Consider the following 23268-nt stretch of genomic DNA (forward strand, 5'->3'; position numbering starts at 1 on the left):
CTCAAGAATGTCAGTCCTTTGTGTTCGTGAGCCTTTTTGATAAGAGCATCTGCTGCTGTCAGAGCCCTCTACTTCTGTGAAACAGCCGAACCAGAGCCTTAAGATAACATGACGCCTCACTGATTATGCACAGCTGGGGGTCTGGTTCATACGTCATTATTGTATTATTATTATGTTTACTTACTCTTCATTGGTTACTTGTAACAATGCTCGAGATGTTCAAATGGAAGTGTGAAAAAAGAACAGCGGAACGGAAACCACAAAATGCCGTGCATAAGTGGGTGCGTATCATGTGACAACATGCTCAGACATCATCATGGTGGCCTGGATGTTTACCATCAAATAGGATCGGGATATAAATGAAGGTATTCAAAGATAGTGGTCAATCATTCAACATTAGATCATACAACTACTACTATTTCTTTAGGACCTAGAATGTGGAAGTATTGTAAATGGTGCCTATGTCTAATTCCTTAACTAAGACATAGGCACGAAGTCCCAAAACTGTATTTTAATGTTGTGAAAATTGTGTGTTTTTGTGGGGCGAAACCTTAATGTATATCTTGGTTTTATGCTGCCCTCTTGGCCAGGTCTCTCGTAAAAGAGATTTAAATTTTCAATGAGACTTTTACCTGGTTAAATAAAGGTGTGTGCTGTAATCCACGTTCATTTGTGTTCTAGAAGGATGGCGTCCGGCACCTGAAGTCCAGACCCCCCCCGGCGTTGAGCCATGAGGCTGATCCTGGTCAAGCCCACCAACGCCACCCAGCGGCTAGACTCCACCGGAGAGGTGCTCGACGACGGGGGTAATGATCGTTGCCATCCCGGCCCAGACCTGCCCCCCACTTCTGGCAGGGACCCCGATGTCCTGCACTATCGCCTCTCTCGAGCCTCCCCGGTGCCTGAACCCCGCCGAACCCCCTCCTCCGCGACCCCGGCCGGGGCCACTCCCTCCAGGCTGCAACCCCTGAAGATCCGGAGCAGAACCTTACCGCAGTCGGAAGAGCGGCCGTGGTTTCCGTTCTGCAGCCATGTCTGTGGCGGTGGTGGGGTCGGTGGTGGAGGTGGTGGTGGTGGTGGTGGTGGTGGTGGGGGCGTGAGCGGTCCAACTGCTGCGGCAAAGCAGATTGCCATCATGGGCCTCTCCCATCCCGATCATGGTGGTGATGGTGGAGGAGGAGGAGGATGCGGATGTCCGTCACGTGACGAGTCTCACTGCGAACACGAGGACGTAGGGGGGTTTCACCTTTGGCCGAGACAAGACGCTCCCCCCGGCAGCGTCGGCGGCGGCGTCCCCCAGAAGAGACACCTCTCGCTGTCGGCTCAGAACAACAACATGCCCTTCTTCAAGTCCTCCCTGATCTCCACCTTCCAGGTGTTCCCTCAACAGACCCTCCCGGAGGACCCTTTGATATCTGCAACGTTCTGCTCACAGGAGGGCTTCACGGGTACCCAGTGCAACGGAGACGACGGCGGGAGAGGCCTGCGCCAATACCACCACCAACAACATCATCATCAACAACAACAACAACAAAAACAACACCAACAACCTTCCAACCATTTTAAAGGCGAAGACGGCTGCGTACCAGCCTCAAAGAATCTGTTCAACATCCCGCTGAATTCCCTCGAGTTCGGGGAGAAGAACCTGCTGTTGCCTCTGTCGAAACCTCAGGACGGAGATCCAGGCTCGACGGAGGCCGAACGCCGGTCGAGAGAACTTTCCGGAACAGAAACCCGTTCTTCGCTCGTGTTGAACCCCCTGAACTTCTCTGACTCCCCCTTCACCAGCAGTCCCTGGATGAAAGGTTCAGCTCCCGACCAAAGTGCAGATTCCCTTTCATTCAGCCACCGTGGCTCTCTTGAAAACAAACACCGAGCTGACAAAAGGCTCTATCACGCGCAAAATCAGGTACCTGGTTTTGCTTTGTGGAGCTTGAAGTGTGGAACCATTTCCCTTCTCGATTTTCTTTTGTACATATTCTCCTCGTGTGTGCATTTTCCTACAGAGGTAAGCTTTAATTTGCATAAGATGAAGCAGAACATTGTACGTCCTTATTTTGTACGTACCACAATTGCATCCACCATCCTTAGCACACAAGGTCATCAGTGCTCACCTGCTAGTGATTTAGCCGACGGTTTCACCCTAGGCTTGAAATCAATTTAAGTGATTCATTTATATTTGATACAGGGCATTAATGCACAGGGGGGGGGGTAGGGGATCCTGCTTAAGGATGCCTGCAGTTAGACTTCACGTTGGGGATCGAACCCATTACCTTTAGGCTGGCAGAACAAACACCCTATCCCCAACTCTGATGCCCGCTGATGATAGTCTGTGTGTGCGTCCCCTTCGCTGCACTAACTCCCCTCCCCTCTGTGGTCCAGAACAACGATGAGTCCCAGCTCAGTCCCACCGGGTCCAGGGTCTCCCTGCTCCGGGGAACCGGGTCTCCGCCATGCAACGGGGCCATCGACAACCCGGGACTCGCCCCAAACGGGGACGCGCCCAGACCGTCGGCCGTGGGCCGCCAGGGCGCGTTCCACCCCTCCCGTGGTCCGGACGCGGACCCAGCCGAGCCGCGGCCCCCCCGGCTCCTCTACCGGGCCGTCCCGGAGGACGCCTTCTCTAAGACCAGCCGGGAGGAGCCCAGCGAGGCGGGGAGCGACCGGCTGGAAGAGGCCGGCGGGACGCCGGCGCCGTCACCACCGAAGAAGAACCGGGACATCGGTCACCGGCTGGGCCAGCGCCGGGCGCTGTTCGGCAAGAGGAAGCGGCTCAGCGACTTCGCCCTGGTCAGCGGGATGTTTGGCATCGTCGTCATGGTGATCGAGACGGAGCTGTCCAGGGGGTTTTACACCAAGGTGAGGAATAAATGATTAAACTAATTACAACTCATTTAGATGGTAAAAACATGCAGAATATATATACACTGTGGTGTTTTGTTATCATCATAATAGCAATATTATAGCGATAACATGAGATTAATTTGAAAATAAATGTATTTTCGTGTTTATATTATACATTACATCATATTAGCCATTGCTTACCGATCAAGAATATACAATGTGTTTTACCCTCTCTTTAATATGCTTAGTACAATCAAAACAACACAGTAAAATGTTTACTCATTATTATATCGGAGCAGCGAACTCCCCTTCTGGATCCGGTGAGATATTTGTAATCAAACAGCTGGTCTGAGTTCGTACCCCTTTAACACTGTTTCCTCCCTGCTCCCCAGGATTCTGTGTACTCGTTTGTCCTTAAAGGTATGATCAGTGTCTCCACCGTGGTGCTGCTGGGGCTCATCGTGATGTACCACGCCAGGGAGGTCGAGGTATGGGTAGATATCAGCTATTAGTATAAGCTACACGTGAACCCCCTAAGATGGCGCAATTTGATTGGTTCCCTCTCTCGGGATATTGGGCAATATCCCATGATTTGAGATCTCATGATTGAGATCTGAAAAAAAAAAAAATCCCGGCAAAAAGTGTTATCTTGTTTATTTTTGGAGTGTTCAATAGTAGTAAATAAAACAATTATTCACTTCTCTTACTGTTGAACCCAAATGACGCAGGATATTCTAGTGGTTACGATGTTTCACTCCCAGCTGATTCTGGGTTCAAATTCCCATATCCACCATCTACCTGGAAGCATCCCTGAGCAGAATGCCTGAACCCCTACCTGCTCATTCATAAAATGTATCTCCAATTATTAACCAGAAATCCCTCTGGAGGAACTCGTCAGCTGATTGATTAAATAGCAACACTAAAGTATAAATGAAGGAATTAATTAATGACTATTATTAACTATAACATATCATATTATATATCATCTTTTTTTTAATCTCTTTTGTCTATATACTTCTCTGTAGCTGTTTTTGCAACTAGGTATAATGTATTTTTCAGTATATTACTATTTAACAAAATATTTCATCCCTTTTCCTATTAATTTGTATTTTTGAAAATATAACATTAATTGCTAAAAGAAAAAAATCATCTAAAATATAACAAAATATATATATAAGAAATGAACCATGTGCTCCACTAACCGTTCACTGGTCGGCCGTCTCGCCCCCCCCCCCCCCCCTCTCGGCGGGGGTCCAGCTCTTCATGGTGGACAACGGGGCGGATGACTGGCGCATCGCCATGACCTGCGAGCGGATCCTCTTCGTGGCCCTGGAGCTGGTGGTGTGCGCCGTGCACCCCGTCCCCGGCCGCTACGTCTTCACCCGGGCGGCCCGCCTGGTCTTCAGCCACGCGCCCTCGGAGGCGGACGCCGACCTGGACATCCTGCTCTCCGTGCCCATGTTCCTGCGCCTCTACCTGATTGGCCGCGTGACGCTGCTGCACAGCAAGTTCCTCCTGTTCTGGGTTGATCCGCGTTAGGGAACAAGATGTGCTTGGATTGCAGTCATCCACCACTGTGGAACAATTCATGAATAACATAAAAACGATAAACAGATAAAAGATAATAATATAATAATAATCACTTTATTTTTTCATAAGAATGCAAACTGCAAAAATCACAATGAGACGAGTTTAAATTACGAGATTAACCAGATTCTTCTTTCTGGAAGAATTATCTTATAATATTTCAAACGAGGGATAAAGTGACACAAAGTGAAATGCAAACTCTTTATTTTATCTGTAGAATTCTTATAGTAGCCTACATATTTTACCGAGTAAAATATGTATAGCCCTTAATCCCAGTGACAGTTAGGGGTACAATAGGTGGCAAAATTGACATGCATAGTGGTATCAGAAGCAAACATTTGAAGTGCAATTTCTAAAGAAATAGAAAATGTGCATTGTCAATGGTGATGAGGTGCTGATGGTAGCAACGTCAAGCCTCGATCACAGCCTCACACCAAACCAGAGACCGCGTCGTCGTGGTTACATTGGGGCAGGGGGGGGGGGGGGGGGGCCAGGAACACCGAGGGGAACCTCCGATCTGATGCGTGGGTCTCGTGTGCGCAGGCAGGCTCTTCACGGACGCCTCATCGCACAGTATCGGTGCCCTGAACAAGATCAGCTTCGACACGCGCTTCGTGATGAAGACTCTGATGACCATGTGTCCCGGGACGGTACTGCTGGTCTTCAGTGTTTCCTGCTGGGTGATTGCTGCCTGGACCGTGCGCGTGTGTGAGAGGTACGGGCTCCCAACCTGGAACCAATCTGGGAAATATACTGCCTTACTAAACAAGACATACAATGTGTATTTACAACGTGTGATGTGTTTGTTTGCCCGTGTGTGTGTGAGGTACCTACCCACTCTCAAAACCTAAAAAATAACTTAAGAAGTAGGAACTCATACACACATACTCAAACTTAAAAGTTAAAATAATTATACACTTCCTATATACACTTTATATATTTTTATCCCTCGCTTCTTTTCTCAGTTACTCTTTAATTTTTTTTTTATAAATTGTCTCACTCACTCATTCATCCAATGATCCATCCATTTTTTTTTTTACTAATTTTGATAAAACGATCAAAAGGAGATTGAATCACTGAAACTGAATCACTGAAATGCAACACACACACAGCCTGGCTGATCAGAAACATGTCCTCTCTTGTTCCTGATCACCACTGGCTCATCCCTAGCTGCTCTCTTCCAGGTACCACGATGCCCAGCAGGTGACCAGCACCTTCCTGGGGGCAATGTGGCTCATCTCCATCACCTTCCTGTCCATCGGATATGGGGACATGGTCCCTCACACCTACTGTGGCAAAGGGGTGTGTCTGCTGACCGGCATCATGGTGAGTCCCACCCTCATTGGAACTGTTGTTGTGTCTCACTGTGTTGGGTCACTTTAAACTGATGTTTGTGGTAATTATCGCTGTTTTTTTGTAGGGCTGTGCATTCTCATACATCTTATCTACTCTGAATGGTGGAATATATGTTGAACACACACAATACAGTTGTACATGCAGGATTTTGTTATTGGGATATTTGTACCATGTAATAACAATATCAACCTTTCACAAGCTAACATCATGTGTTCAATTGTATTCAATGTAATTAATTTATTATTTATTACATTCGATTTTCAAGTCAATTAGCGGCCACTTGACTTTGGAGTTATTCTTTTGAAGTTTGCTTCCTGTCATCTCGTTGTCAGGGCGCGGGCTGCACAGCGCTGGTGGTTGCCGTGGTAGCGAGGAAGTCGGAGCTCACCAGAGCAGAGAAGCACGTCCACAACTTCATGATGGACACTCAGCTTTATAAAAAGGTCAGTTCACACCCCAGGCTGCATTTATGATAGATCAATTAAATTATCATTTCAGAAAAATTCATGAGGCCTGAATAACAAAATGAATTGTGACATGTATTTGTGTTTTTATTTAATAATAATAATACATCTAAAATCCAATTCTTCGCAGGTGAAAAACACAGCAGCCAACGTTCTGAGGGAGACATGGCTGATCTACAAGTACACCAAACTGGTGAAGAAGATTGATCACGCCACTGTACGACACCACCAGAGGAAGTTTCTCCAGGCCATCCACCAGTAGGTGCTAAAGAGTCATGTTCAGGGCCTTCAGCAGAATCTAAAGTTGTGGTGATTCCCCGTTCGTGACGCACGGTCATGGCATTTTTAAGTCATTGATTGGCCATAAAATTGCTGTGGACGGTCAGATGAGAATTCATCTGATGAAACCTAAAACTGATAAAGTATTATAACTGATTGAAGTCATAACTTAGAATGTATAGAACTTATAACTGTATAACTAACATAACCTGCTTGCTTTGTGTTTTAGGCAAATTCATTAATGTCCATCGGTTGTACAAGTAAAGGGAAAGATTATTTGATTGATTGATGTATTCATTCAATCAGATTACGCAGGGTCAAAATGGAGCAGAGGAAACTAACTGACCAGGCCAACACAGTTGTTGACATCGCAAAGGTTTGTATTTGTTCTTCAGAGAATTTAACATTCCAAGTTAGCAAAGATTACGGCTGTTTGAGTTGTGACTCAAAATAATGTCACTAATGTTGGTCATGATTCAAGCCTGCTTTCAACTGCTGTTGGAAAACAAAATAATAGATACATCTTTGATGCATGAAAATAGTCATGTATTGTATGCATTCTAAATCTCTCCTAGTATGATCTCTCTTATGGGCTCTCCTTTCGCCAGACTCTGAGTATAACGTTCAACCAGGTAACACCCCTGGCCTTTCCTCTGATCTGGTCTCTCTCTAGGGTCAGATCCTCATGTCTCTCCTGGTCTCTCCTCTCTCTAGGGTGAGACCCTCATGTCTCCCTATCTCTTGGGTCAGACCATCCTGTCTCTCCTCTCCCTAGACCCATAACATGATGTCTCACCTGGTATCTCCTCTGGTCTCCCTCCTCTAGACCCAGAACGCGATGTCTCACCTGGTATCTCCTCTGGTCTCCCTCCTCTAGACCCAGAACACGATGTCTCACCTGGTATCTCCTCTGGTCTCCCTCCTCTAGACCCAGAACACGATGTCTCACCTGGTATCTCCTCTGGTCTCCCTCCTCTAGACCCAGAACATGATGTACGACCTGGTGTCGGAGCTCCAGCGGCGCAGCGAGAACCTGGACCATCGGATCGCCGCGCTGGAGGAGAAACTGGACTCGGTCCTGCTGGGGGTGCAGTCCCTCCCCCTGGTGCTGTCCCAGGCCATCGCTAAGCAACAGAAGGACTTCCTGGACAACCTGTCCTACCAGGTGCACTTCCTCCCCTCCTCCCTGGCTGAGGGTGGAGGTGGGGGGGCGGCCCCACGGCAGCTGTGCCCCTCCTCCACCGCACCCGACGACTCATACCGCTGTTGAGGCTCGGGTGTACCCCACTTTTCTCGTCTGGCATTAGTACAATTAAGGTACCATCTTGTCTATCAAACTTTTGTTTGAAATGGCACCATGGCAAGGCAAAAACTGCAAACTGTAACTTTTGATAGTTTTATTTAACAGTTTTATGGCTCTGGACATTAGAATGTGCACAACTTTAGACTGAACTTAGTTGTAGTTGAAGAGCTTATATTTTGGGCTACTGTGTATGTTACCTGTAACCAAATTGTATCCACAATGACTCTTTTAACTTGATTATTATTTCTAAACTGTAACACAGCAGCACTTTTCTAAGGATTTTAAGGTCGCTATTTTGTTATCTGAAAGGGATGTGTCTAATTTTATTACTTCATAAATATTGCATTTAATTGAATGTGAACAGGAAAGTGTAATTATGGACTTGTTTAAAGAAGACTTTTGATGAGATTGTATGCATGAATAAACTAATAAAAAAAATAAAGGTTCATTGAAATTCTACTTTTTGTAAGTACTAGGTTTTTTTGGGAATAAACTCCTGAGTAAAATCTAATTTGAATGCAATGCATACATAAACACATAACATAAACGTATAATGTCATTACATAATATGTCAGGGAAAGTTCGTGAGTTCGTATGTAAATTCCAAAAAAACCGATTCACACACACGCGCGCACACACAAACACACACGTGTGTTTGTGTGTGCGCGCGTGTGTGTGAATCGGTTTTTTATATATATTTGTATGCATGGATGCATACAAATATAAACACTAACACACAGCTACCTATATTGAGGTAGACAACAGAGATTCGTCAACTTCTCCCGCCAAAAGAGATCAAAAAGCGCATTACTATGCAATAAGCAGCGTAATATAACTACATTCAGCCATTTTAATTTTTCCACGGATAATGGGTTGGCGAAATCGTCTTTAAGGCTTAATTGGTGTGATTTCATTGTTCTAGCAAGAACTCCCAGCAGAAGGGATGTTTACTAAACAGCTCCAAGGTCTAAAGTACATATATTTACATAATCTCGCGCCAAATTCTCGGAAGTGATCTGTGCCCACGAGACCACAATTTCGCGCGCTGAGTCTAAGCTCCGGTCACAAGACAGATTGACAACCATGCCGACCAATTAGCGGCCGCCTGTGAGCAAGAACGAGCCAATAGCGGAATCCTTGTAGTTGTAGACGGGCGGGGAAAGAAAGTATCAAAGAACTATTGATTCTGTCTTCTGCAGCGCGTTGAGTTTCTCTTGCAAACTAGAGCGGTACGAGGAAAACTCTTGCGGCATAAACTTTATCCGAGAATTTGGACAATCAAACAGGTAAAGCCACGAACTACGTTGAATTTAATAACATACAACCTGTGTTGGATCGTATCAGTTGACCTAGCTAGCTAGCCTGTTTTTGCTAATTTGGAAAGTCTCCCTGCCTCGTTTCTGAACGGCTCTCCTCGTCATTCAAATGCATTGTTCGGGGGACTTAACACTGTTTACATCGTGTTCATTCTCCAACCGAGTTAAAACTAGCGCGCTTGGAGCTGCTCTGCTGAATGACTGAACGGGCATGTGCGTGTTTTGTGCACATAAGTGTCTGGTAGGGGTCGGGAACGTGGTCCGCTGTCAATGCTACCGGGGCTGGAGGGTTGAGCTCCGTGTGTGTGATGCTGTTGTGCGCGCTTTTACCTTGTTTACTGGGTGAACGTACAGAATGGGCGATCCACTTTCACACAAGTTTGGCCAGTACGTGTACTTACACTCGATACAAAACGTTTACATGCGAAGGAGAAACTGTCCTATTAAAAAAAAAAGTTTTCAGTATTTGGCCAGAGGTGTGGTTGTAGTAAACCTTGTATATTTCGAGATGCTCCATTCTTTCTTGGTTTGGTGGTTAGATTACTAAACATGTGGGGAAAGACGGACGTGACCAGTTTAAACGAGACCACACTGGGATTTGAAGGGTTTTAATGAATCGTCGGACCAGCTGATCCCAGCTGAGCGCAGCGAGCACAGACCACCGTGTATAATACATCAATCGTGTTTAAAACGGACCGCAAAGGCATCTTCTGTTACAACATAATCGTAGCTACTGATTAAACCTTATCGATTCTATCTGAAGTAATACTGGGTGGTCCCATGGCGTGTTTTATTGTCAGAAACCCGAAGCCACATTGTTTGGTAGCAGCTCCTCGCGCCCGGATGTGCTCTCAGTGGGAGTGGCCTTCGCTTCGTTTTCCCGCACTGTATTTAAATCAGCTTGGGCACGCCCAGAAAAGACTGTTGGAGGGGTGACAGGTCACTCGGATGGAGGCGCAGCACAATGACCGTTTGAACACTGTTATTGACCGTCATCCAGTGGCAGAAGGCACGGAGTAGAGATTTGAATAGGCCGTGTCATTATCACTCTAGTGGATTATCACTTGTTTACTAGCCTCGGCGACTTATCTTTATTTCCACCAAATAGTTATCCCAATCCAGGAGTTGTCTTCTAATTTAAACAATCTGACCGTTATGTGGATATAACAGCCGCAGCAGTTTTTGACCTCCATTGTTAAACCGTTTTATTGCACACGTTTTATTGCACAAATGGCACAAATGACAACACCAGATGCCTTGTCACTGTTGTCAAGTCTGACTGTGGTGTGAATGGAAAATTCTTTATTCGAAAGATTACATGAAAGCCAGTTCAATAACTTTCATTCACAACTTGTTTTTAAGGTTGGGGGGAAGTCTATAGAATACTGAATCTGTATCCCACTTGGAATATTAATAAGCAATACTTGTGAGTACTTCAATCGTCCATACTATTTTCAATAGCAATGGCAGCAAGGCAGATGCCATCAACATAACTTAAGCACAACCCCAGTAGCTACCTAAAACTCAAACCCGCCTTTCTGTTGCTTAACATGGATGATTTAGGAAACGGCTGTCAGCTTCATTGTGGTGATGATGGATGGATTCTGTTATAGCGGCTATAGGGGCACCACAGCTGTCTGGCTTGTTTTTGTACTATTTTGGAAACAATGGCTCCAAAATACAAGGAAACAGACGGTGTCCAGTTTCAATTATGGCAATTTCACTGACTTCAATTAATGGAAAACAAACAGACGTTCACCTGCCTTGTTCTCCTTGAAGAGGCAAACGTTTTGTATTAACAGTCAACGTTTAAGGATCTTTCTGCTTTGGCTATTGACGAGCGGGCTGGAAAGGGGGCTCAAAGTAGAGGGCCCGGTCTAAGCGGCAACCGGTGTGCCTGGCCCACTTCTGGCGCAGCTGCAGGACAGCATCCTCTAACGGGTCCCGTTATCCCCAGGGCAGCTGCAATGTGGATCCAAGTACGGACGATGGACGGGAGCCAGACCCACCGGGTGGACAACCTGTCCAAGCTCACCAAGGTGGACGAGCTGCGCCTCAAGATCCAGGAGCTCTTCAAGGTGGAGCCCGAACGACAGAGGCTCTTCTACCGCGGCAAACAGGTACGTTGAGGTCACACAGCCGGTGACGTGGTGAATAGATGGTGTAAGAGCTGGGAGGTTTGCCATGTGAAACCTGCAGCTGGCAGATAATGGCTGCTGGTTGTGGATTGGATGCCAGGGATGTTTGAGTTCCAGCCGTTGGGTGCTCATCTGTTTTGACTGCAGGGTTGCGGCATCGTCATTCAAGCTTTATTTGATGGATCAAATGTTGTCCAAGTCTGTTTTGGACTGCTAGTTATAGGCTTGAAAACATGTACATGGATTCTGTCTTCCTGGTTTTGTCTGTGGTGGTGTGAAGGGAAGAAGGTGCTATTGTGCTATATGTATGCAAGTGGAATATTAAAATGTATGCAAATGGCGGCTCATAACGGTGTTCTTTTAAAGTGTTGGTCAAAGAAACTACATTATCTACTTCTAATTATATTTTCAAACGGGTTATCAAGGTGCTTTTGATGTTTGATGGAACATAATCCGGCACGTGGGGAAATCCATTGCAATCTCTCATACGTTCAGTTCATTGATTTCCATCAAGCCAATTGAATGGAGTAGATTTACGCAAACGGGTGACCAATTGCCGTGTATTCACGTGGCAAAGGCAGTGAGCCATTACAGTACAGATGATTTATGATTTTGAGGAAGTACGAACTACACAGAAGGGGGGGCGTGGGGTCAGACCACACCCCTACACGATCTGATAGGTGCAGTGGAAACCTCCCTCTGTGGTATTTTAATTATTTTTAATTTTAAGTTTCTTTAGTTTAGCCTTCGACTGAATTGTCTGAACTTGTTTCACCCAAATTCTGGAAAATTGTTTATTTTACATGTTTACATCACTCTTGACATTGTGTGTTGAAGAGGACAAAAGTAAACAAAGACATTCCAATGGTGTGATTTATTTTTTATTTTTATGATGCCTGTAAATGATCCATTAAACTATAGGCACTCTTATCAGTATAAATATTATCCAATGTCATTGGTTTATCCAATGTCATTGGTGCGCTTTACTTAAAAGATCTGACAGTGGGCCATGAAGGTCCTTCGCAATGGTTATATTTCAGGCTTTATTTACCGGTACTTACTATTTACTTTACATACTATTCAATGCATCAGTGCACACGTACAGTATAAACACTTTGAATGTAATGTCATTTCCTGTCAAATTCAACCGTGGCTGTGTCTGTTTGGAAGTGAGTTGACGGAAATTAATTCACGTCTGTTGGTTAAATATTAGAAGAACAAACTAAACGTGTTTTCTGTGTAAACGTTGTCAATTCAAGTTGCCTCATTGGATCAGAGATCCCATGTCACAATGCGAATGCAAACAACGAGGATATTGCAAGATATAATGAGATTATTTGGCCAAAAGTCACTTTTTTTGTGGCTGTGTTTTAGAGCTTGCAATGCATTTTTGCATTGCAAACGGCTGAAAACAAATAATAAAGCATCATAATCATGTTTCTGATGTTTTCTGACAGTGCTTCACACCAGAATGAACAAATGTAATAGAAATATTGTTTTTGTGGATTTCAGTAGTGGGGTGCTTTTTCTTAAATACTGTTATGTGTACAAGGCATCTGACATATCTAACATGTTAACTGAATTTGTAAAAACTAAGTCTGAAAGCCTTGTTGTAGTTAATTGGCAAAGGGTTGTAACAAGACAGTATCTCAAATCCCAAGCAGTCGTAATTTCTGCAACTATTGGATCAGCCAACGGGGAAGTTTTGCAGCAGATCTCAATTGTGTGATATTGGATATAAATGTGTCTTTTATATCCTATGTTCCGGCTCAGTCTGTCTGTCTATGGCACTAAATGAAGGAGCAGTCTGTTGGGGATTACTGAGATAAAGTCCCCCCCACCCCAAGGGCTAACGCAATTCAATTGAATCCATTTATCCTTCTGTTAGTTATTACCAGCCAGGTCAAGGGTCACGCCTAGTTTGGAAACAATCCAATCGTTTATTTGCATCTTCACTGTACTTGACCTTCTTGACCCATAAATGCAAACCTCCACGTTCACTAAATGTCCTTTTCTAACGCTTTATGATTTCCAATTATCATATAGAGGAGATGTGTCTGCACAAATGAGCACTAATTAATTTGTTTCCTACAATTATTTATTGTATATTCCGGTCCTGAAGGCATTGACTGCAAGCATGACCATCGTGAGACACGCGTGTGCGCTCATGCGCACACACGCCCTGGTACAGAACCTAATTCTCCCTGTGTGTCCAGATGGAAGACGGCCACACCATGTTCGACTACAGCGTGGGTCTCAACGACATCGTGCAGCTCCTGCTGAGGACGGCCGCTCCGGCCGTGGAGACGGCGAAGACCAAAGACGCCAAGGAGCCCAAGGACGCCGAGCTCTCCGACTCGGACTCCGGCTGTGGCTCGGCCCAGAGCGAGTCCGACAAAAGCTCCACCCACGGGGAGCCCGAGGCCCCACAGGCCGCCGGGACCTCCGCGAGCGCCGACACGCAAGAACTCATCGACCCTGGGTTCGGCTTGTACAAGGTAATGGGTTTGGACGTCTGTAACTGGCTGTTGAGTGTTTTGGCTAACCGTTGAATAGAAGAGTCAGCATGGTTGGTAACCCAACCCCAGAAGGGACTCCGCCTTTAACCCGACCTGAGGGGTGACTCTTTCGTAAGCCGAGCCGAGACCGACTTTGGATGTTGGTTACGAAATTGGGATTATCACAGTGTTGTAATGTGGTATGATTTTCCTGGTTTAAAAGCAGAATGTAAGATTAGTAATCGATGGATGCCTCAATGAGGAGGAGACATTGAATCATTACAATAATGGATCACATTTGGGCAAACTGCAACAATAAAATCATGCCTCGTAGTAAACGTTACTTTGGACAAAATATAATGTTGGATGCTTTTGTAATTATTGCATGTTTCATTTATACCGCGTAATCACCCATAACCAACAGATTTTAAGCATTGACAGAAAAACGTCTGGAAAAAGCTTTGTATTCTTATTAATCTGATGCTTTGTGTTTTAGATCAATGAGTTTGTGGACGCCAGGGACCTGAACATGGGGGCGTGGTTCGAGGCCCAGATACTGAAGGTCACCAAGGGGCCGGAGCCGAGCCCAGAGAAGGAGGAGCCGGGCACACCCACGGATGAGGACATTCGCTACCACGTCAAATACGAAGAGTAAGACGCATCTGTACTCTTAAGTTGATATCGGAAATGTAAATACTTGGCTAGTGATTCATTTGTAGATTTATCTCTGTTTGCTTTTAGTGGACACAACTTGCAATATTTGTTAATTATTGTTTTGTTTGAGAGGGGGAATTACGCATTATCCCATTTTTGAGTTTTAACCGAATTTATAGTTCAGTTTCCGTAGTCGGTGACCCCCCTCAAAAATTTAAACCGTGGTGTCTTGTCGAGTGTTTCATCCAACATGTGCGTGTGAGCTGCACACTGACAGTCCTCCGTCACCTCAGCTATCCAGAGAACGGCGTGGTCCAGCTGCTGGCCAAGGACATCCGGCCGCGCGCCCGCACAGTCTACCAGTGGCACCAGCTGGAGCCCGGCATGGTCGTCATGGTGAACTTCAACCCAGACGACCCCAAGGAGCGGGGGTACTGGTACGACGCCGAGATCAACAAGAAGAAGGAGACCCGGACGGCGCATGAGATCCACGCCAAGATCCTGCTCGGGTAAGGGGCCGCTTGGCTTTGGCGCTTCAGGGGGAAGAAGGGGTGGAATTTTTAACAAGAGAAATCTATTTTGTGTTAGTTAGAAATTTAGCTCAAACTATTCTGAATTTTGAAGTTTAAAACCTAGAACTTTGGACTTTTCTCTTCTTTTGATGCATTTTCAGCTGGTGAGTTCTTTTGGCTGATTGTCACATGTCCGTAGTAGTGATGAGTCCAAATTGTCGTATATTCGTATACGTTTGTTAGGTAGGTATTAAAATCTCTATTCAGGATTTGTACGCTTTTTTTGGTACTACTTACTTTGGTACTCGGGTTTCGGCTGCCCATTATGTATGAGCGTGAGACGTCCATCATTATGAGAACACCAAAATGGCCTGGACAAACATTAAACAAACTGATGCGTCCATTCATGTCAGTCTGCTTTCAACTTGACAAAAATGTACTTATTTACCCCCGTTCAATTTTGCAGGGCAGCAAAAATGCCCTATTAAACTGAGCACCAAGGGAGAGAATACACTTCAACACCACGAGAGGCGTGATGACTGCTGTTGACACAGTTCTCCTTTCTTTTTCCAGATGTAGTGTAACCTTCTATTATAACTAGTGTGTCAAGAATGTGCTCTTCTTGGAAAGGAAATGTATTTGATAGTGCCACTGCCCTAACCCAAAGTCCTTTTTGACATTAAAGAAGTTTATTGATAGCGAAACATTTTGCGTCCCTGTTGAACGATCCTTTTTACTGAGATGGTTTCATAATCCTTCTCTGCAGTGAGGCTGGCGACTCCCTTAACGACTGTCGGATCATGTTCCTGACGGAGATCTACAAAATCGAAGAGGCCGGGGGTCCAGACAACTCGGCCCCGGGATCGGAAAGCCCGCTGAAAAGTAAGGAGTTGTGGGAAAATGGTGGCGACGATATCCATCACATATTCTCTTTGGGGGCAGCATGAGACGGGGTTTCAAGTTCTTGTGCTGAGCCACCTTGATCTCCTCGGTTCTTCAGGGTCCAACGGGCCCGAGTGCAAGCACTGCAAGGACAACCCCAAGAAGAACTGCCGCTGGTGCAACTGTCACGCGTGTGGCATTAAGCAGGACCCCGACAAGCAGCTGCTGTGCGACGAGTGTGACATGGCCTTCCACATGTACTGCTTGGACCCCCCGCTCACGTCCATCCCCGACGACGAGGACTGGTGAGTCGGGGTTCTATAACCATACTATATACTATATAACTAAAACCATCACGGGCGAATCTTCCAATCAGCGTCACAGAGGTCAATTGTAGAAGTGGTGCTGATGAAGTCGATTTTGTTTGAGTAGTACATCACAGACCCGCCCTTATTCAGAGGGGGCTAGGGGGTTTCTGTATGTCAAGGAATAACTGTCAAAGGAACACAGAAGAGGGTGGACGTGGTAGCAAAACTTGCATCCTTTATTTATAATAAAGCGTATAATAACATTTACTTGTTTTGTAAGGGTGCATGAATCGAAATGGAATCTTTTATATTATTGTGTACTTCATGTTTAGTAATATGCATGCGGTGGTCTATTTCAGGTATTGTCCCAGTTGCCGTAACGATGTAAGCGAGGTGGTGAGGGCTGGTGAGAAGCTGAAGGACAGCAAAAAGAAGTCCAAAATGGCCTCGGCCAGCTCCTCCAGCCAAAGAGACTGGGGCAAAGTGAGTTCCCCTGACACATTTACGGAAATAACACGACTACTGTGGCATGTTATTTCTAAGTTCCAAACCAACTGATGGGTGTTTTTCCTCTACTTTCAGGGCATGGCCTGTGCAGGTCGCACTAAACAGTGCACCATCGTGCCGTCCAACCACTATGGCCCAGTGCCTTGTGTCCCAGTTGGGTCCCAGTGGAAGTTCAGGGTGCAGGTCAGTCAACTTGACCCTCATAGCAAGTGGCAGCCATCGGAGCTGAAAGAGGAAGTGATTACTCTGAAGGCAGTTAAATAGAAATGGCGATTCTTATCCTATCATCGCTTAGCTGTTTTTTTCACTTCCTTTAATGCTGACATCTGGTTGTCTTTAAAGTGACTGGCTACTTTTAACAATGCCTGAAAAGAGGGGCATTGCCCCTTGGGGGCCATGATTGCTTTGTTTTAATTTGCCTTTAAAAAGCCTTATTTTTTCATCATTTGATTTCATTCGGTTCATCTAAAAAGCAAAGACGAAAAAATTATACATTTAAACAACGATTATATCTTTAAGCAGCTACAGCCTTTTGACCGTTTGTCCATCAGAGTGCCCGTTTCTTCTGACCTTTCAGTGTGTTTTCTCTGCGTGTCAAGGTGAGCGAGTCTGGTGTCCACCGGCCCCATGTCGCCGGTATCCATGGAAGGAGCAACGATGGAGCCTACTCCCTGGTGCTAGCCGGAGGCTACGAGGATGACGTGGTACGCTAAGCGAGCTTGCTTATTACTTTTGATAATCAGGATTTTTAATGATGCAGTTTGGATGATTTTATTTGATCTGAAGCATCTTGGGTACAGTAGGCTCATGCATTCTTGGCATAGGTGGGAATTAACCACTCAACCCTGTGAGTTTTTGTCCTGTACTTCCAGTTTAGCTAGACGTCTCCCCAAATTAGGATAATAATATTTGGACATTTGTGAAGTAATTGTCATTGACTTGGTTGTCTACATTTTCCCAATAAAGCTTTATTGGGTTGTGGTGGTCAGAATAGTTGCTCTGCTGCTGTTTCTCAGCCATGTTCTTGGATGACTTCCTTGCTAACCACAGCTTGCTTGAAAGGGTTCATAAACAAGATGCCAAACCCCCAAGGGCCTGTATTTAGTCAGTCCCTTTGGATACGATTATTTACGGCTATTAATCTTTTTTTTGCTTTTGAGTTACCAAATATTGGTATTTTATATTTGTTTCTTAAACTGGCATGAGCTTCAATGCAAAGAAAGTAGGGCTACTTAAGGGGACCTGGTTCTGATGATCTGTATTCTTGCTCCTGGTTTTAGGATGACGGTAATGAGTTCACTTACACTGGATCCGGAGGACGGGATCTGTCCGGCAACAAGAGGACCGCCGAACAGTCATGTGACCAAAAACTGACCAACATGAACAGGTGTGTAGTTGCTGTTTGCTATTGCCGCTTTTTCGGGTTCCTATAGCCGCTAGCTTGGGTGCCTATAGCCGCTAGCTTGGGTGCCTATAGCCGCTAGCTTGGGTGCCTATAGCCGCTAGCTTGGGTGCCTATAGCCGCTAGCTTGGGTGCCTATAGCCGCTAGCTTGGGTGCCTATAGCCGCTAGCTTGGGTTCTCGTACCTGTTCCTTGTATCGTACCACTTTTACCATCACTAATATTATAATAAACCGCCCAATACACAGTTGTCGGTTGGTCATACTGGTCCTTATCCTAAACGCTTTTTGTTTCGGTTTCGTTACCAGGGCACTGGCTCTGAACTGCAACACGCCTGTGAACGATAAGGACGGGGCGGAGGCCAAGAACTGGAAGGCTGGCAGGTCTGTCCGGGTGATCCGCAGCTCCAAGGGTCGCAAACACAGCAAATACAGCCCAGAGGACGGCAACCGCTACGACGGCATCTACAAGGTCAGCGTTGGGGGAGGAGCCACACGGTTACCAACATGTCCTGTGGTTCTGGGTCTCTGTGATGGGTTCATGTATTGTAATCAGGTCTCCATCGGTGATATTTATGTCCGTCTTCAGAGGGGTGTGATATGTTGTCACGCTAGCTACCTGGTAGATAAAATTGGATGTACTGTTTATTTTTAATTTGGTGCTACTTGCAAAGCATAAGGACCAGGCATTTGGTCAGTTTGAAGCTCGATGGGAACCCCGACAGTGGTGTGAACAAGCATCCTAACGTTCTGTGGACAGATTTACCTGATTGTTCTGCCAATTGTCCGAAACATTACTAATGGCACTTCATAACATGTTAAGATATATGCTGTTAACTTTAAAATAGGCTGAACATCCTTGGCATTGGTGGTCACTTTACCTCTGCCTTCGTATCTCCTAGGTGGTGAAATACTGGCCGGAGAAGGGGAAGTCTGGTTTCCTGGTGTGGCGGTACCTGCTGAAGAGGGACGACGACGAGCCAGCACCCTGGACCAGAGACGGCAAGGAGCGCATCAAGAAGCTGGGGCTCACCATGAATGTGAGGACACGTCATTGGATAATGCTTGAGCTGGACATGGGGAGGTAGAACCGGGAACGGTTGGATGGTCAGCGGTGTAGAAAGTACACCAGTACAGTCAATTTGTGACTGTTGAAAGGGATGTCACCCATTGGTTTAAGCCAAAGCTAATGGTGCTACCATTTCTTGCACTCTGAAACCACCACTTGAAATGAATCCTCACAGTAATGTGCCCAATATGGATATTTTCAATTCCTACCCTTATTCTATGGCCAAAACTCAGTAAATACAGTCCTTAACTTTTTAATTAATGTAGAATGTCAAACAGGACGTCTGCGACCTGTGTTTTTGAATCCAACCACTGTGAGCCCCCTATAGGCTGTTGGATGAACTACAGGTTATTCACTTCCCCATGGACTTCATGGCTACTACTTTTATTGAATGAATACCAAATCAATGCATTTGGATGTAAATATTGGACTGGTTGCTCCAAGGCAATGCCCAACTTAAAGAGATAACCCTGCAGGCTGAGGATGCCTTGATTTACATGTATATTTTGAATGTAATTTGCAAGTCTTTGCAAATGAGTCAAATGAATGAATGCGTGTGTGTCCGCCCCAGTATCCAGAAGGCTATCTTGAGACCCAGGCAGCGAAGGAGAAGGAGAAGGAAAACAAGAGTGAGCCAGAGGAGGAGACCCCAACCAAGGGCAAGAGGAAGAGGAAATCTCAGGGTACAGGTGAGCCAGATGAGATGATTATCCACTTTATTGGGGATATGGGATTACTGGCTATTGGAACCACCCCAGCGTTTAACCATTCCCCTTATGATAAAGTGCCATAACGGGACAGCTGGGCTGTGGGCTTCCCCCCTTTTACCCCAATATAATAAGCATTGATATTTCAATGAACAACCATTCCAACAAACAAATCAAAAGCATGTGACTACTAAGATTATTATTTTTTTCTGTTCACATTCACAGCAATACTGATTATAACGCTGACTTATGAGTCCTACAGTCCCCACTAGTTCCATCTGTGACCGAGGAATGTTCGATAGCATTAGTCTAATGGAAGGGTGTTTCACAATTAGTTTTTAAAATGGGGTTTAAACGAGCCAGGCGCTTGGATTTCTAACGTGTGCTTTACGTGATCCGTCTGCTAGACTCGGCCAAGTCCTCCCCGGCCAAAGGAACGCCTAAGAAGATGAAGGTGGAGGTTTACAAGCTCACCGGGGAGCAGAAGTCCCTGATTAAGGAGGACGAGGCCAATAAGAAGATCTGGGTCGAGGCCAAGCAGTCGCTGGCGCTGGGACCGGTAAGAATCCATTACTTTATACCACACACCTGACTGTCTATAGGCTGGGCCAATAATGACGTGTCGTCATTTCTATTTAAAGGCAGTCAGTATACATTTTGGTTTTTTCAGCAATAATCTGAACAAAACTTTCGTGACTTGATTGATTAAAAATTACTTTATATATAGGTTGGGGAAAGATTTGTATATATTGCAGGTTGTGTGTAACAATACTGTGGGATGTTTCTTCTGCAGAAGTTCCTGAACAAGGTGGAAGAAATGTTCTTGTGCATCTGCTGTCAGGAGGTGGTCTACCAGCCTGTCACCACAGACTGCCAACACAACGTCTGCAAGGTAGGATCTGCTGCTATCTCTCTTGCATCCGCTTATCATGGGATCTGCCGCCAACCGTTGAAGTGCAGCAAGTGTATTCCATGGCAAATATGGATGAGGACCAGCTGATTTTGAGCAGATGGGTTAACGGGGGATCATGTTTAGGTATTTGATGCTGACAAAGTTCAATGAGAAGGTTTGTTCACTTTTATTTGACATTTTTGTCTTGCATTTAAATCAGGGTACACTTGAAAACCAGAACTCCACTCTTATTGTGATCTTCACAAAATAAATGGTTGAATTTTCTGCAAAACGGGTTTCCCTTCAATGACCTAGCGAGTCTTATCTCCCACAACGAGCCCTTTTAGGGAAAGTAAATCCCATGCGTTTAAAAAGTGGCACTCTCTTCCCTCAATGTAATGTAGAGCTGTGGCAGGTTCCTAAGATGGGGAAATATGTTCTATTCCAGGAATGTCTGCAGAGGTCTTTCAGGGCAGACGTGTACACCTGCCCCGCCTGCCGACACGACCTGGGCAAGAACTACGCCATGAACGTCAACAATCCACTGCAGGTCATTTTGAATCAGTTCTTCCCCGGATACAGCAGTGGACGATGATCACACCTTCCTTCTGCTCCGGAAGGACGCGCAATGAACTGAAACAAGGGGAGACGTTCAGTAGAGGCAACAAAGAATCATTTTTTTTCTCTTAATATATATTTTTTACATTGAAATTAAGTAATTTTGGTGGATTTTTATCACCATCTCCGGTTAATTCCTTCTACTTCCCAGGTTGTTCGGCTGTTTTGTTTTCAAGTGTGGTTAACTGTTCATTGAAACTGCATTTGAAGCTTTTGTACATGTAATCCTAGTCCGTTACAGATGCCTCTTTTTTTTATTTTTTTTTAACCTCACATTGCTTGGCATTATTTGTCATTTAACAATAACAAACACACCTCTCCACGTTTGCCATAACGGAACTCATGGTTGCAGTACAACAAAGTTCCTCTACGTGTAAACCACACTCCCTCAGAACGCCTCTCTAGCAAGTCCAGGTGGTGGCCAAGCTTGCAATTTTTGTACAGTTTTTGTTTTTTTGTATATGGAGCTATCTAAACGTTAACCCTGCCTGCCGTTCTGTTTTTGGATGCAAATTGAGACCAGATTTTTGCAATCAAGTTTTTGTTCTTACTTGTACATGTTCAAATTAAAGGATCACATGGTTGTTCGTCTGCGCATTAGGCCAGGTGCAGGGGATTTTTCCCCTTGCCTGTATTTATTCTGCAATGCCTTGTCATTTTTTCCTTTTAATAAATAAACTCAAAGTGGTCTGACTTATATTGCCAGCTTCCAGAACTGGTTTAATGTAAGCAGATATTCAAACTTTCTAAATGTTCCAATTGTCCCTGACCATAGATTTGAAGCATATCATAGTTTCAACATCATTTCAGCATACCTTTTTTATTTTTTTCTTGTGCACAAATTTGTTTGCGATTAACCCAAATGTATCTGAAAGCACTGTCCAAATGCCATTTACACAATTGTCCTAAATTTCCATCAAACATAATCAGAATTATTATATTCCTATAATCAATTTGTTGGTGCTTCACAATGTTTATAACTTTTTTTTTCTTTTAGAATTTTATAGCATTTGAAGATTTGTTAAAAGTTGCATGCATTTGACTTAGGATGAAAAAGAAAAGTTGTCTACCACTCGAGTAATGTTATCCCACTGTGTCACCGTCTCCTCATGCATTTGCCTTAACTGACTGCTGTTAAACCAAGGGCTAGAGTCTGACCAAGGTCTACACGCAAAAGGCTTCAAGAGGGAAATGTGATGCTGTAGAATGTGACCCTGGAAGAGTCAAATGTATTTGAATATGGGAGCTGAATATAAATCTATGATAGTGAATCCATATGGTCCGTTGCAGAGGGAATTTGTTCTAGTTCTTGGGTCCCTGGAGAATGTTTTATTCTTAACCTAGTTGGGGGAACCAGAGTTAATGGAAAACCTTATTCAACGGCGTATGCAATAGTTTAATAAAACGGGAATGTTTAAGTTTAACCTCACTTTTTGTATTTGGAACAGTCCTCATTCCGTTTAGTGTAGGTTTAAAGCCGTTTTTTGTAACTTGCATTTCAAAATGTATGGTTAACTAAGCAACAGGAAAGCAGCTGTCAGGTTCTCGTTACTGCTCACCAGCCAAGCTCATTGTACCAATCGGGAACACATGTATTTTGCTTGCAATATATTGCTTTAACCAGCAGTCTGTCAGCCTTTCAATGTTGGTTCTAACTGCTTTTGATGTTGGAGTTTGTCGGGTTAAGTATAGTGCACTTTGGGGACCCATGAGCTGAGCTTTGAGGCTAGTGGTTGCAGATATTGGTAATACCTCAAATATTTACAAATATTTGCATTGACTGGAAACTGTATATTTTCTTAAATTGTATATTTTTAGTCCCACTTAGTTTTGATATGTAGGTTTAGGATGCTTTCTACTTGCACTTGTTTGGTGCAAAATGTACACGTTCAATCTTTTATACAATAAAAATGTAAACATGATTGTGTTCATT

General features: G+C 44.8%; 3 protein-coding genes across 4 annotated transcripts; all 3 read left to right on the forward strand.

The window, feature by feature from the left end:
• Positions 1–1135: 1135 nt before the first annotated feature.
• LOC130393505 (small conductance calcium-activated potassium channel protein 3-like) lies at positions 1136–4805 on the forward strand. Its single transcript, XM_056604178.1, has 4 exons — positions 1136–1909; positions 2383–2859; positions 3237–3332; positions 4102–4805. Exons 1-4 carry the CDS (start codon positions 1136–1138, stop codon positions 4381–4383), a joined length of 1629 nt encoding a protein of 542 aa, XP_056460153.1. The 3' UTR covers positions 4384–4805.
• Positions 4806–4928: 123 nt separating this feature from the next.
• LOC130393876 (small conductance calcium-activated potassium channel protein 2-like) lies at positions 4929–8244 on the forward strand. Its single transcript, XM_056604632.1, has 6 exons — positions 4929–5146; positions 5616–5757; positions 6120–6230; positions 6382–6509; positions 6837–6906; positions 7510–8244. Exons 1-6 carry the CDS (start codon positions 5049–5051, stop codon positions 7798–7800), a joined length of 840 nt encoding a protein of 279 aa, XP_056460607.1. The 5' UTR covers positions 4929–5048; the 3' UTR covers positions 7801–8244.
• Positions 8245–8967: 723 nt separating this feature from the next.
• On the forward strand, positions 8968–23216 carry uhrf1 (ubiquitin-like with PHD and ring finger domains 1). Of its 2 annotated transcripts, none has more exons than XM_056604630.1 (17): positions 8968–9119; positions 11107–11269; positions 13504–13785; positions 14282–14436; positions 14733–14948; positions 15718–15833; positions 15952–16138; positions 16501–16624; positions 16724–16831; positions 17248–17352; positions 17929–18035; positions 18359–18521; positions 18952–19089; positions 19690–19807; positions 20233–20384; positions 20619–20717; positions 21166–23216. In XM_056604630.1, exons 2-17 carry the CDS (start codon positions 11117–11119, stop codon positions 21310–21312), a joined length of 2370 nt encoding a protein of 789 aa, XP_056460605.1. In that variant the 5' UTR covers positions 8968–9119; positions 11107–11116; the 3' UTR covers positions 21313–23216. The 2 variants fall into 2 exon arrangements, with proteins under 2 accessions (XP_056460605.1, XP_056460606.1); XM_056604631.1 differs by having other exon boundaries at positions 11112–11269.
• The last annotated feature ends 52 nt before the right edge of the window (positions 23217–23268 follow it).

Source organism: Gadus chalcogrammus, chromosome 12, assembly GCF_026213295.1.
Source record: "Gadus chalcogrammus isolate NIFS_2021 chromosome 12, NIFS_Gcha_1.0, whole genome shotgun sequence".
NCBI classification, from domain to species: domain Eukaryota; kingdom Metazoa; phylum Chordata; class Actinopteri; order Gadiformes; family Gadidae; genus Gadus; species Gadus chalcogrammus.